The sequence below is a fragment of the Purpureocillium lilacinum genome (assembly GCF_023168085.1).
Source record: "Purpureocillium lilacinum CBS 284.36 DNA, scaffold_4, whole genome shotgun sequence".
NCBI lineage: Eukaryota > Fungi > Ascomycota > Sordariomycetes > Hypocreales > Ophiocordycipitaceae > Purpureocillium > Purpureocillium lilacinum.
This window is the reverse complement of record NW_027072114.1, coordinates 2,203,086-2,216,318: the sequence shown is the minus strand read 5'-3', so window position 1 is coordinate 2,216,318 and position 13,233 is coordinate 2,203,086. Positions and strand designations below refer to the sequence as shown.

Here is a 13,233-nt window from a genome sequence, read left to right as displayed (position 1 = left end):
CGAGGGACCGCCAGCCGCGCCGCCGCGGTGGACGCACGCGACCAGGCAATGACGAAGCAGCGAAACTTGGTTCATCAGTTCCCCATCCATTCCCCCATGATTGCGGCTGATGGCGCCGCGATATTCTGACGATGTGGTCCAGTTCCCCCCCATGGCTTGGGGAAGTGCCCCATACGCGAGCCGCTCCTGTTACTACTCATTCATTCTCGCGATAGAGGCTCGATCCGGCCAGGCCCTCCGAACCGGCTCCGCACGCGGGCCATTGCTGCATTCTCTCACTCGTTCTCCATACCTACTCCTGGCTTCCAACAAAGCCCTCTTGTGCCACCGTTCCCCTGCCTGCCCTTTCCACCCCCTCCAACGCACTTCGTCCGCAGTCACAAAACGACAAAAACTACCGACGCTCCGGGTTGGATGGATCGTCGGAGGGCTGTTGGCTTGAGCGCGGTCCGCACCCAGCCCATCCATCCCATCCCATTCCCTTGCCCGCCCCCAGCACTCTCGGCCAATCTCGTTCGCTGCCGCCCACCGCGCGATCCTTTTGACACCTCCCCCAAGGGCAACCCCGAGGAAGGTGTGTGTGGTCCCCAGTCCGGGGGAGGAGGAGGACGAGGAGGAGAGCTAAGCAACGCTACCGCTATCTTTCCGCCCACGCGAACGTGAGCGGCCCAACCCTACCTGCTCGTATGGGGCCATGGTCGTTCTGGGACCCCCCAAAACGGCGCAGCTCCGGCCGACGGCCGCCAGCGACGAGGGGACGAAGGGCCCACCGCACGTGAGTCAAGACACGCGAGCCACGAAGGAGGAGACGGGAGGGTCGCCCGCCATGCCACCCAAGGCTCCGTGACAGGACAGGACAGGACAGGCAGGGTCCGCGATTACGATGCGAGGCAGGCATGGGGTGGAGGTGGAGGGCAGCAAGCTTCCAGGCTAGTTAGCGCGGCGCGCTGTGCCGCCCAGGCACACGAGACAGATGGATGGATGGATTGACGGCACGGTGAACCTTTAAGAACGGCGCTGGGTCCCCCGACCCCGGAGTCGCTATCGTCGGGTCTCGTCGCTTGGCATTTCTTTTTGGTTCCTCCATCCCGAGCCTCGACGTCTCTTCCGCCTCTCGTCGTGTCCATGTCGATGGCCGTTGGACGTGTTATCCGCCGTGCTTGACAACAGACTCTGGCCGTTTGACCCTCGCAAAGGCCCCCCTTCATACTTTTCTTTTGTGCGAATAATTGCACGCGCCTCCTCGTGTTTCCTCGTCGCGCGGCGCAAGAAACATCGTACGTTGTTTAGTTGGGTCCCGTTGGCCCCCCCCCCTCCGTGTGCCAATCGTCTCTACCTACCACGACAACCCGCCGAAAACACCAAGGGGGAAAAAAGCGACATCTTTTTTTCCTCCCTCTTCCTCCAACCTCAACCCACACCCGGCATCCTTGAAACCGCCCGCGAGCCCGCTTGCCCGCCTCGCCCGCCATGGACAGCGACCGCCGCCTCTCCGCCAGCGCGGCCGCCGACCAGGCCCTCGCGACGCTCGGCTACAAGGGCGAGCTGCCGCGCAACCTCAGCATGCTGAGCATCCTGGGCCTCTCCTTCGCCATCATGGCGGTCCCCTACGGCCTCTCCACGACCATGTACATCACCCTCACCGACGGGCAGGCCGTCTCCGTGCTCTGGGGCTGGGTCCTCGTCTCCCTCATCTCCGTCTGCATCGCCGCCTCCCTCGCCGAGATCTGCGCCGTCTTCCCCACCGCCGGCGGCGTCTACTACTGGAGCGCCATGCTCTCGTCGCGCCGCTGGGCACCCCTCGTCAGCTTCGTCGACGGCTGGCTCACCCTCGTCGGCAACTGGACCGTCACCCTGTCCATCAACTTTGGCGGCGCGCAGCTCATCCTCAGCGCCATCTCCATCTTCAACGAGGACTACGTCGCAAACGCCTGGCAGACGGTCCTGTGCTTCTGGGCCGTCATGCTCGTCTGCGCCCTCGTCAACGCCTTTGGCTCCCGCTACCTCGACCTCATCAACAAGATTTGCATCTACTGGACCGCCGCCTCCGTCCTCGTCATCCTCATCGTCCTGCTCGTCATGTGCAAGGACCGCCGCGACGCCGGCTTCGTCTTTGGCCACTACGACGCCTCGGCCAGCGGCTGGCCCAGCGGCTGGTCCTTTTTCGTCGGCCTCTTGCAGCGTGAGTTTCCCGTCTCCTACTACCTCGATGAAATCGCAACAAACGTTCGTATGTGTATGCGTGTGTGTGTGTGTGTATGGTTGTATGTGTATATGTGTGCACTCGCTGACACGAGTACACAGCCGCCTACGTCCTCACCGGCTACGGCATGGTCGCCGCCATGTGCGAAGAGGTCCAGAACCCCGAGCGCGAGGTCCCCAAGGCCATCGTCCTCTCCGTCGTCGCCGCCGGCATCACCGGCATCCTCTACCTCGTGCCCCTGCTCTTCGTCCTCCCCGACATCCAGATGCTCCTCTCCGTCGCAAACTCCCAGCCCATCGGCCTGCTCTTCAAGACCGTCACCGGCTCCGCCGCCGGCGGCTTCGGCCTCCTCTTCCTCATCCTCGGCATCCTCATGTTCGCCGGCATCGGCGCCCTGACGGCCGCCTCGCGCTGCACCTACGCCTTTGCCCGCGACGGCGCCATCCCCGGCTACAAGCTCTGGAGCCGCGTCAACAAGTCGCTCGACATGCCCCTCTGGGCCCTCACCCTCTCCACCGTCGTCGACTGCATCCTCGGCTGCATCTACTTTGGCTCCTCGGCCGCCTTCAACTCCTTCACCGGCGTCGCCACCATCTGCCTCTCCGCGTCCTACGGCGTCCCCGTCCTCGTCTGCCTCGTCCGCGGCCGCGAGCCCGTCCGCAACTCGCCCTACCCGCTCGGCCGCTTCGGCACCTTCATCAACGTCACCTGCGTCGTCTGGATCGTCTTCTCCGTCGTCATCTTCTGCATGCCCGTCGCCCTGCCCGTCGACGCCAGCACCATGAACTACGCCTCCGTCGTCTTCGCCGGCTTCGCCGCCATCGCCTTCATCTGGTACTTTGCCTACGCCCGCAAGAACTTTACCGGCCCGCCCATCCTCCGCGGCGACCCCACCGATCCGGGCGTCATGGTCGGCCAGACCCTCGGCGGCGCCACCAGCAACGGCCTCACCGACTCGGAGCAGGGCGTGACGATTGAGAAGCTGGCCAAATAACGCCCGCCGTGGTATGTCGGCTGCACGAAGTATATATGACCGTATAATGTTGGATTTATAGCGCTCTTGAATATAGCGTTCGCTTAATCACACGATACTCGACATTTGCTTGTCCGTCGTCCTCTCGCGTGTGACTGTCGCATCGTAATCGCCGGCCAGATCCCAACCGGTCTGTCGCCCATTGCACTCACTCGTCATCTACCACCAGCTGCACCTCGTAGTACGTCCTAAACTTGTACGTCGCCGGCACAAACCGCACCCTCACCTTCTTTCCCCCCGGCGCCACGTGCGTCTTCCTAAGCACACCATCCCCGTCCCTGTTCCCGTCCTCAGCCCCTTTCCGCTCCTCCAGCTCCAGCTCCGCCAACGCATCGTCATCGCCGCAGCACCTCTCAGAGAACTCATACCACGGCCGCACGTAGCCCGGCGCCGTCCCGAGCTGGTTCACCGGCAGCGGCTCCAGCCCAACCACCAGCCACGGGTCCCTATAGCTCCGCAGCGGCACGATGGCCCGCGGCGGGTTGCCGTCGAGGGAGGCGCGCAGGCGTACGCGCAGGCAGCCGACGACGCGACGGCGTGTGAGGTTCTGCACGTCGAAGCAGCCCCTCTCGGCGAGGCGGTTTTCTGCAGCGGCCACGTCTAGGAAGCAGAACTGCGGCGGCAGTTGGTCGTCTGTGTCTCCGCCGCCGTCGCCGTCGTTATCGGCGGTTAATGTCGTCATTGTCGCGGGCCGGAACTCCACGTTGATACTCCCCGGCATAGCCACGGGCCCGCGGTTCGAACCCGCCATGAACGTGAACCCCAGCCGCGCAGCCGCACCGCCGTCGTTGCGCGCGCAGAACCCAGCTACGGGGTCGCCCGCACGCGGCCTCGTCCGCACAAATACGTTGGCCACGCGCGCGTCGCCGCGACCGCCGTGAGCATCTCGCGACGAGGAGGAGGGGGTTGCCGCCGCCGGCCACGCCGTGCCCGACGGCTCGCCCACGGGAATGATGGCGTCGGGCCGCACGCGCGCATACTGGTCCTCCTCAAAGTCGGACAGGCGCTGCAGCGTGACGGTGAAGCACCCGCTGAAGCCGTCCGTCTCGTGCTCGTCCTCGACGTAAGAGCAGTTGAGCGCCGCCAGGAACAGCGTCTGCACACCGGCATCGCCTCCATCGCTGTCCGCCCCCGGCCGCTGTATCGCATCCTGTCCAAGCGGCTGCACCGTGAGCGCCGCTCTCACACCCCCTCCGGTAACGTCCACCGCCCGGCCGCCGCCCTTCCTCCACGCCCTGAACCGCGGCACCGTGTAACCTCCCGACCGGCGGAAGAAGCGCGGCGACGACGCCAGCAGCGGCCAGTACGGCGACCCCCGTGCATCCACGTCCTCCGGCTCCGCCGTCCACGCCAGCACCGTCTCATCATCCGGGTACTCGCGCACGTACGCCTCCATCACGCGCCGAAACGCCCTCTCCGCACCCTCGCCGTACAGCAGCGGCATCGCCACGCCCAGCAGCCCGAGCAGGCAGTAGGCCTCGTCCTCGGGGCGCGTCGTGCGCCGGCCCGCCGCCCAGGCGAGCTTATTGCAGGCCGGCACGGCGGCGAGGTCCAGCGGCGGCCCTTCTTCATCGCCACGTCCCGCGAGCACGGCGTCGGCGATGCGCGTAATGTCGCGCAGCTGCCGCCTCAGGCCCGTCTTGTCGCCGAGGACGCGCCACTCGCGGTTCAGGAACACGACGTCGCGCGGGGCGATGAGCTCCTGCAGGGTCCAGCCGCGCGTGAACCACGCGCTGCGGGGCAGGTCGGCGAGGGTGCGCACGTCGGAGAGGTAGACGATGCAGCGCTGCGCGGCCCGGTACCACGCGAACATGGAGTTGATGGCCTCGGAGAGCTCCGCGCTGCTGGACTTGTCGATGCAGCACGTGTCGATCCAGATGTACGGGCATCCGTCTTCCCGCGCGCGGTGGGCGCTGCTCTCGATCTTGGCGAAGCCCTTCATCTGGCCGGCTGCACCTGTCTTCATGTGCTCGAGCGTGACCTCTTCATCCTCCCACCGGTGTGAGAGGACTGTGTAGGGTGGCACATCCGTGCCGATGAAGACCTCCAGCTGAAGGGTCGACGTGTTTAAAAGCCGCATCGGGATGGCGTGTCCCAGATGGGCCACAGAGGGGGTGGGAAAGGACGTCCGTGAGTGCTGGTCGTTACATGCTTCTCAGTGAGCAGCTTTGGATACGTGAGATTGACTACCGTGCGAGGTGTTTGCGGTGAGGTTGCTGAGAAGAGTCAGCTGGACCAAACCCTGGTCGCAGCCACCCCAAGCTACTCCACGGACATTACCTCCACTTCACTTGCAGCACAGACGAACACTACCAGACGGCCAGCCACCTGGTTCTTGAGTCCCGATCATGAGGGTATATTCATCAACGCCGCCGTGTATACAAAAGATCCACCGCCCATCGCCAGTCTAGACGCTGATTGTGCGGAACACGCTAAACTCCTCGCCCGTGGCCGCCAGGCTGCCCGTGATCTGCGGGTGCCAGTGCACCTCTTTGACATCCTTGAGGTAGTGCACGAACAGCAGCTGCGGCGGCACGTCCTTGACGCCCGCCGTGTCCTTGCTCTCCTCGTCGTCCAGCTCGACCGCCAGGTCCCACAGCGTCACCGTGTTGTCGCCCGCCGCGACCGCCATGATGGAGTCGTCGGTCGGGTGCCACTCGACGCTCGTGATCTGCTCCTTGTGGAAGTTGAAGCTCGCCAGCGCCTGCGGCTTGTCCTGGCTCGTCTTCCACTGCCGCAGGTCCCACACGCCCCAGGTGCCGTCATCGGCGCCCGAGGCGAGCAGGTGCGTCGTCTGCCGCGACCACGACATAACGTTGACGTCGTAGTTGGACACCTGCATCGTGATGGCAGGCTTGCGCGACTTGGATCGCACGTCCCAGATGCGGATTGAGCCGTCGCTCGAGGCCGACGCGAACACCGACTGCTCCGATGGCGACCACTGGAGCTCCTCGACGCTGCTCGTGTGGCCCTGGAACGGCCGGTTATCCGTCACCCAGCCGCCTCCGTCCGTCCGCGTCGTCACGTAAATGAGACCGTCGTTGTCGCCGGTGAGTAGTTTGCCGCTAGGAATGATCGGAGACCAGTCTACGGCGTAGCCCTCCGACTTGTGTGCTCGGATGGTTGAGATGGGCTTGTTCTGTTGCGCCGAGATGATCGTTCCCGGGGTATCAAACGACGCCAGGTGAGGAGTGACGTCGTGAATGAAAACGTTGGAGGACTCGGTCATGGTGGCTGTCAGAGTCGTCGGCGGTCTCCCCGGCTCGCTGCTCGGGATCTGGTGTGCACGAATGCGGTTTGTCGTCGAGCTGAGCGGGATCGATCGGCTCTCCAGGATGGGGTCGGCATCCTCGTCGTCATCGTCCTCGTCCTCCGAATCGTCCTCCTTCTCCATCCGGCTCAGGCCACTGAACTTGTTGACCATGATCTGGTTGTCCGACGCCTTGGAATAGTCGGCCTGGGTACCCGCAACCGTGTACATGGTCGCCGGATACGCCTTTCGGTTGTCGCCGAGGGAGTCGCGGACGATGTCAAAGGAGAGGCAGGGCCAAGGCGTGCTGAGGTTGTGAAGCATCTCGTAGGTGGTCAGGTCGGGCGCCAGGGTCTGGCCCGGCTCAAGTTTGCTGCGGCCGACAATGAATGTGCCTTGATCGACGTCCATTGCAGCTGCCAATTCGTCAGTCCCATTCCACATCCAATTGCGACCTGACTGAGGTCCAAGTTGTCCCAATGGAGCAACCTGGGTCTCTGGACAAGAGCCCCTTACCTGCTTTCTCGTCGGCCTCCCTCTCGGCGTCTGGCCTGCCATCGACGCCCGCCTCAAAAATCTCGTCCTCGCTCTCAAACTCATCCTCGAACTCGTCTTCGAACTCGCCCATGTCCTTGTCGTCAATGTCCATCTGCTCGGGGCGGTCGCCGCCCTTGAGAGGGCCCTCGCCCTCGGCGTCGGCGGTGCGCTTCGACATGGCAGGCTCGTGTTCTTCTTAGCAGGTCGTTTTCCGTGATAAATGTAGAATTGCGGCGTAGACGGGCCCGCCAGCAAGTTGTAAGACGAGAGTGTCGGGTTGCGGATGGGGGGAGTCGCGGCGCAACAAGCCGAACAATTTTTTGGCGGCCCCTCCATCAAAAAATTCCAGGGCCGGCCAGGGACCACCCGAGCCACCAACCCCGCCAAAGCAGTGAGAGCAGTGTGGCTTGGGAGTCCGGTTCCGTGGCTTGACTGTGGCGGTGCAGCTGGTCAAAGCCCAGTCGACGTGGAGTCTCGCTCTGGGTCTTGGTCTCTTCGACCCTGTAATACTTGTGGTGCATGGCGTTCGTCTTCTTTCACGAAGCTCTGGAGTCGCGGCGGCAAAGTGGTCCTCAGAAGCAACCTCGCCAGCCTTCCAACATGAGCCCGACGACTTTATATCACGTCGAAACCCCCGCACTAGTCATTGATGCACACGTGCCGGCCTGCCGTGGCACCAAAATATCTTGTTGCCGACGTAATACCAGAAGTGTCCGGCAGCCGGCACGCACGGGCCAGCATGCGTCACGTTCAGCCTCTCAGATTATCAGTGTCTCGCAACTATAATGACGTCGGGGCCTCCCCCTTCTGATTGTCTTTACGCCTCTAACAGCAGCTTCAGCATCTGCCTCCTGTGGCGGTGTTCAGGGACCGGGCTGGGACCGCCACTGCCGGCGAGCCACGGGGAGTGCGTCCGGGCGTGTCGTTCAATTCCTCTTATATGAAGTCCACGTTTCCCATGTAAACCAACAAATTGACGTTCTGGCTACTATCAATTTGGAGCCTAGGCCCAGACTCTCGACATGCACATGCCGAATCTCCCGTCAGCCCAACAACAAGTGCGGGTGTGGGCTCATGACTGCAATTGTCGTGACGGGCAAGCAGTATTAGTGCTTATGACATGCCGTGCGGTTTCCGCCCGCTTAGATCAAGAACGTTGTCAAATATTGATCAGGCCTTGTGCTGGGGAAGACCACTTTAGCGCTGACCGCCCTGCCATGAGCGTATCACTAACGGATCTTTTCAGACGCCCAACTGGAATCATGGAGCGCGGCACTCTACACCCGGCAAAGAGCCTTTACTTCAAGCCATGTCATATATGGTGCCGGTGCCGGTCGTAGTCCAACATGATGAACCGGTCTGACCGGGACTGCTGCTCGCGCAGAGGAGAGCGACGTCATTCGTTGCCGTCTGTGCCGTATCGTCACAATGCGTCTTCTCTGGCAAGGCCAGCGGCTGCCATCTCAGGGGCTGGCATCAGTCGGGCTGCTCGTCTTTTTCCTTGCCTCTGTAGATTTGGTTGGGGCCAAAGATGCATCATGTCCATCGGGGTACCTGTGCCAGCAGCAAGCGTGTCCCAGCGGGGTGAAGTGCCAGGCCGGCGAGGTCTGCATCGACTTCGAGGGCAGTCTTGCTTGCGCGCCACCCGAGATTACTGTCTGTGCCTTGAAGCCAGGGACTCTGGAAGCCGTCACATGTGAGGATGGAACATGCTGGTGAGTTTACGCGGCCCAATGCCTGCACACCTGTTGGCTTCATCTTACAGCCAACTGACCTTGCAGTCACGGCAATTGTTACACGAAAGGAGCAGTCTGTTGCGAAAACACATCTCAGCAATGCTCCGTAGGAACGCTGTGCAATGTTTGCGAGCCGGGCCAGACCTGCCGTGAAGGCGGCGGGTGCGATGGCCCCTCCAGCACCAGCATCAGCACCATCGCCACGTCCTCTGCGCCGCCGATCACCGTCAGTACCAACACGACCCTGTCTCAAGCAACTTCCAGTACTTTCAGTACGGCTACTTCTTCACGAGCAACCGTGACGACCTCGACGCCCCTTAGCAGCACGCTGACCCAATCGAGCGCCCCTCCCACAACCACCACGAGCGCCCCCGACAATTCTGCCATTCTGGCGCTCATCGAGCAAATCATTGAGGACTATGACGCGCTACGAGAAGCTGCTGTGGACTGGCTTGAATCAGCCGATTCCGAAAATGCTAGTGCCGCGACTCGTCGATCGACATCTAAGCTGGGCAAGCGATATACTCCCGATGATGTTCCCTTGAACGTCCTCAGAAGGCGTCGCGACACGGTCGGTGAGTCGCTGAGACTTCAAATGCGTGCGATTTCCTGACGGGATGCTAATTGCCAAGCCCAACAGCATCCGAATTCGACGACGCAGATTCGCAGGTTGATGCCGCGGAGGCGTTCGGCTCTGTATGGCTACATGTATATGACACCGTGCATGATGACTGCGATCTAACCTACGTGCAGATCACACACGATCAAGCGAGCCAATATCGCGCCATTAGTATGTTCTGGCATCTATGCCCCTCACAGACCTTCCTTTTAACGCAGCGTAGGAAGAAATTTCAACAAACTGTCTTCCCTCCTCAGCAGTATCACCAGCACGTCAGCTCCAGCATATGCAAGAGCCACTGGGCTGCAATTAGTACGTGAAACTGTGCTTGTGGAGCTTAGAACTGCACTTCTTAGGACAAGCGAATGCTTACGCACTATCCACCTTCTCTAGTTTACTGGACTTCTCGTCGACGGTAGGAGCCCAGCGGTCCTTACTAATGTTGTGACTTGATCCAGGCACTGACAGGAGTGTCTGTATAACAGTTGCACTTATTGGCGTACTAATTGGTGTTCTTCTCATCGATACCGGCGGCTCTCAGCCGACAAAGACGTACACCGCACCAGCGACTCCGACAGTCACACAGTCAGGGACACCCACTCCGGCGCTCGTCCTTCTGGAAGAATCTGCAACGCGGACCGACTTTGAGACCATTGTGATTCAGCTAGAAAAGGATGGATCAGTGGTCATTGAGGAGATTACTGATGACGACATCTCTTTCTATGCTCTCTATGGCGATTTGTACGACAAGAGCTTCTCCGACCTCGACGCTAACCCCCTCGTCAATACCATCTCCCCAGATATCGAGTTCCAGATGTCAGACGTGATTGAGACGGCAACGAGCTCGGTTAAACGGTCGCTTCGTCCAGCAAATACGACTCAATCGGAAGATGCCGCCCGCATCAAGGCGCGCGAGCTGCCGCGAGATGCCCTGTTCGAAATCGGAAAGATAGAAGGCGCTGTCGGGTTCCCATTCCATTTGAGGTGGCTCAACTCTCTTTGGGCGAAGAACGCTTGGGAGGGCGAGTGTAAGTCTCTCCGCATTTGCTATGCAGCTGCCGCTGCCAATGCCACGCGAGCCGGTCTGAGCATGTCTCGGGAATATGCTCACGCTTGGGCTACGGCTGATGCGCTGCGTCAAACACAGTTCTCGACACGCCCGACTATTTCTGGGATGATTCGCTATCCACAGGCAACACACTGATATACCTGCTAGACTCGGGCTGCGACATGACACACGAGGTATGCTGTCTATTCCTGCCCGCGAAGAGCGACACCACAGATACATATCAGGCTCATATGCAATACAGGAAATCACTACCGGCATCATCAAAGAAGCGCACGACTACACACACACACGTGATCTCGGGTTCCAAGGCATCAGGGATCCTTCAGGCCACGGCACACAAATGGCCAGTGTCATAGGTGGCCGTTTCAAGTAAGTGTTTGGACGGCTCGGTGTGTCGACGGTCCATCTGCCATCCACACCACATGCTCGCGGATTTCTGGCCGGCTAACTTTCCGACCCATAGCGGTGTCAATAAGAAGGCAAGCATCATCTGTTTGGGCATCCAAGGCGGCCCGGACGAGGAGAATGGCGGCTATAAGAATATGTGAGTGTCAAGCATTGGCTTTATGTCCGCGATAGCATCCGGGTGCGTTACGGCGTCTGCGACAAGCTACACGAGACAGAAACGTTGACGGTCCCCCCCCCCCCCCTTTTGACGACACACTGTATTTGCTAATCTCTCGCGCAAGATATCTCTGGAGGGCCGTCAAGGGCATCATCAAGATGCAGAAGCAAAGGAATAGCCCGACGGCCATTGTGAGCATCTCGCAAGCCGCGCCCCGCGAGGACTTCAAGACGGGGATATTCGCGCGGCTGCGCAAGAACACGGACCCGTTCGCGGCGTTCCTCGATCGCATCTACAAGGCCAACGTGCACGTCGTGGCCTCGGTCACAAACTACGGGTTTGACGCGGCGCCCAAGGGCAACATCGACTGGACGACGCCCCAGTGGCTCGGGGGCGCCGACACGCCGCTCATCGAGGTGGGCAACTGCGACGAGAACGGGCGGCGGTACGACACGTCGAGCTACCTGCGCGAGGACACGTCCAAGGAGTACCTATCGCTGTACGTCATGGGCAAGCAGATCCCCGTGCCGCTCCAGCGGACGGGCAACCAGTACGTCAAGGCGAGCGGCGCGTCGGCGTCGGCGGCCATCACCTCGGGCCTCTTGTCCATCCTGGCCGAGCTGGGCAACGACCTGGGGCCGCCCAAGCTGGGCGGGGCAAAGCGCCTCCTTCGAGACATTGCCGTGGACAGAAAGGGGACGCTCGGCTGGCCCACGACGGAGGAGGGATACTTTGTGCCGCGCGCGGCGACGTCGTGGGAGATTGACTGCGAGCACGACGGCGAGACGGAGCAGGATCCGGTCATTGCCCCGTTTGTGACGAACCTGCCAAACATTATGCAGGTCACGGTGACGACGATGGGGTACGCAGAGTACACGGGCAGTTTCGCGGTATGTCTCTCTCTCTCTCTCTCGCTCTCTCCCTGTCCCTTTCTCTGTCTCTCTGTACCCTTTCTCTCCCTCCCCGCGGTGTATCTCTTGCCGCACAGAGCAATGGTAGGACTCTTCATGCTAATAGCAAAGCAGCCGAGCTGTCTCGCCGTCACCTCCAGGCCAACTCCCAGAGTGACCCGGCCTCTGTTCGAGCCCTCCACGGACGAGACCACGGCCGCGACGGCAACGACAAGCGACGAGGCGACCGCCCAGGCAACCACAGAGGAGGCGCCGACCACTGTCCCCGAGACAACTGCTGAGGCCACGCCGGCTCCCGAGACCAGTGCAGAGGGGGCAACGTCACCTGAAGCGACGACCGAGGCCACTACTGCTCCGGCGACGCCAGCCCCCTCGACGCCTGAGGAAACGCCGACGCCGACAGCGAGCGAGAGGGGAGCTGCGTCATCTTGAGCCGCGTGCGTCGCTCGCTTCTAAGAGAGGGTTAGATCTGGATGCGGGTGCGAACTTGAAGAGTCAAGGGAATAGCGCATCAACGGGGAACACGCTTTTGCCTAGGTTCACTCATCGTTCTCCAGTGCCCGCTCGTGGGGTCAATAGACGGGGAGAGAATACTTGATGGTGATATTTACCTAGTTATTAGGTTAGTATTGGGTCGGTAGCTGAGCTGGTTCCCCAAACAGCTACAGTTCATCATGCCAGTCTGTAATAAGGGCCCATTCTCTGTGCACCAGCCTCGGCACTGCATGCTCTCCTGGTGCTAGGATGACACCACCAAGTTGACGCACTGCAGGCGGTGCGGCTAGGCCCAGTTTGTTGAGGTGAACAAGCAATGCTCGCTGCATGCCGCGCAGGGCGCCCTGACAGCCCAGACGCCAGTAGAAGCAGCGAGCTAAAAAATCACGTCACCGCAGCCATGACCAAAACCCACCCCGCCGGTGCCGCCGCCGCCCTTCAATGCAGGTCCCGTCGCCATTGGAAGCTCCCCCCAGCACTCCCCCGGCACTGCCCAGGTGCATCTACAGGCTATCGGTGCCGTTTGTCAGCGGCATGGCATCACCGCCTGGGACGGGTCTCGGCCGTCTGTCCGCTCGGCGCCGCGGCCAGCCAGCAATTGCCCAGCACGTAGGTACCTTACCTATTCCCGTGGCGGACGCAAAGCTGGGCGATGTCCCGAGGGCTGGCTTATTAGGGCGCCAATTTGTCAGTCGCCGGTCTCATTTGTGATTCCCCGGGGGACGGGCGAGGAGCAATTGGTCGTGTCCATGCCAGTGGCATATAAAATGCAAGCAGCTTGCCCTGGTCGGTGTCCAGAGGTCGTCATCAACTCT

The 13,233-nt window shown here is 61.3% G+C and overlaps 4 protein-coding genes across 4 annotated transcripts; 2 read left to right on the top strand and 2 right to left on the bottom strand.

Annotated features, from left to right (window-relative positions):
• Nucleotides 1-1,470: 1,470 nt before the first annotated feature.
• PLICBS_005840 (uncharacterized protein) lies at nt 1,471-3,197 on the top strand (the record flags this gene model as incomplete). Its single annotated transcript, XM_065600810.1, has 2 exons — nt 1,471-2,230; nt 2,305-3,197. The coding sequence occupies 2 exons, from the start codon at nt 1,471-1,473 to the stop codon at nt 3,195-3,197; spliced, it is 1,653 nt and encodes a 550-aa protein (XP_065456882.1).
• A 187-nt stretch (nt 3,198-3,384) lies between these two features.
• Nucleotides 3,385-5,316, bottom strand: PLICBS_005839 (uncharacterized protein; the record flags this gene model as incomplete). The annotated part of the gene is made up of 1 exon (XM_018319562.2): nt 3,385-5,316. The coding sequence occupies one exon, from the start codon at nt 5,314-5,316 to the stop codon at nt 3,385-3,387; it is 1,932 nt and encodes a 643-aa protein (XP_018182036.2).
• Nucleotides 5,317-5,643: 327 nt separating this feature from the next.
• PLICBS_005838 (ribosome biosynthesis protein rrb1) lies at nt 5,644-7,201 on the bottom strand (the record flags this gene model as incomplete). The annotated part of the gene is made up of 2 exons (XM_018319561.2): nt 5,644-6,902; nt 7,003-7,201. 2 exons carry the CDS (start codon nt 7,199-7,201, stop codon nt 5,644-5,646), a joined length of 1,458 nt encoding a protein of 485 aa, XP_018182035.2.
• A 1,725-nt stretch (nt 7,202-8,926) lies between these two features.
• Nucleotides 8,927-12,355, top strand: PLICBS_005837 (uncharacterized protein; the record flags this gene model as incomplete). The annotated part of the gene is made up of 11 exons (XM_065600809.1): nt 8,927-8,985; nt 9,102-9,334; nt 9,400-9,445; nt 9,513-9,549; nt 9,597-9,690; nt 9,864-10,406; nt 10,526-10,620; nt 10,689-10,816; nt 10,911-10,991; nt 11,137-11,902; nt 12,038-12,355. The coding sequence occupies 11 exons, from the start codon at nt 8,927-8,929 to the stop codon at nt 12,353-12,355; spliced, it is 2,400 nt and encodes a 799-aa protein (XP_065456881.1).
• Nucleotides 12,356-13,233: the final 878 nt, after the last annotated feature.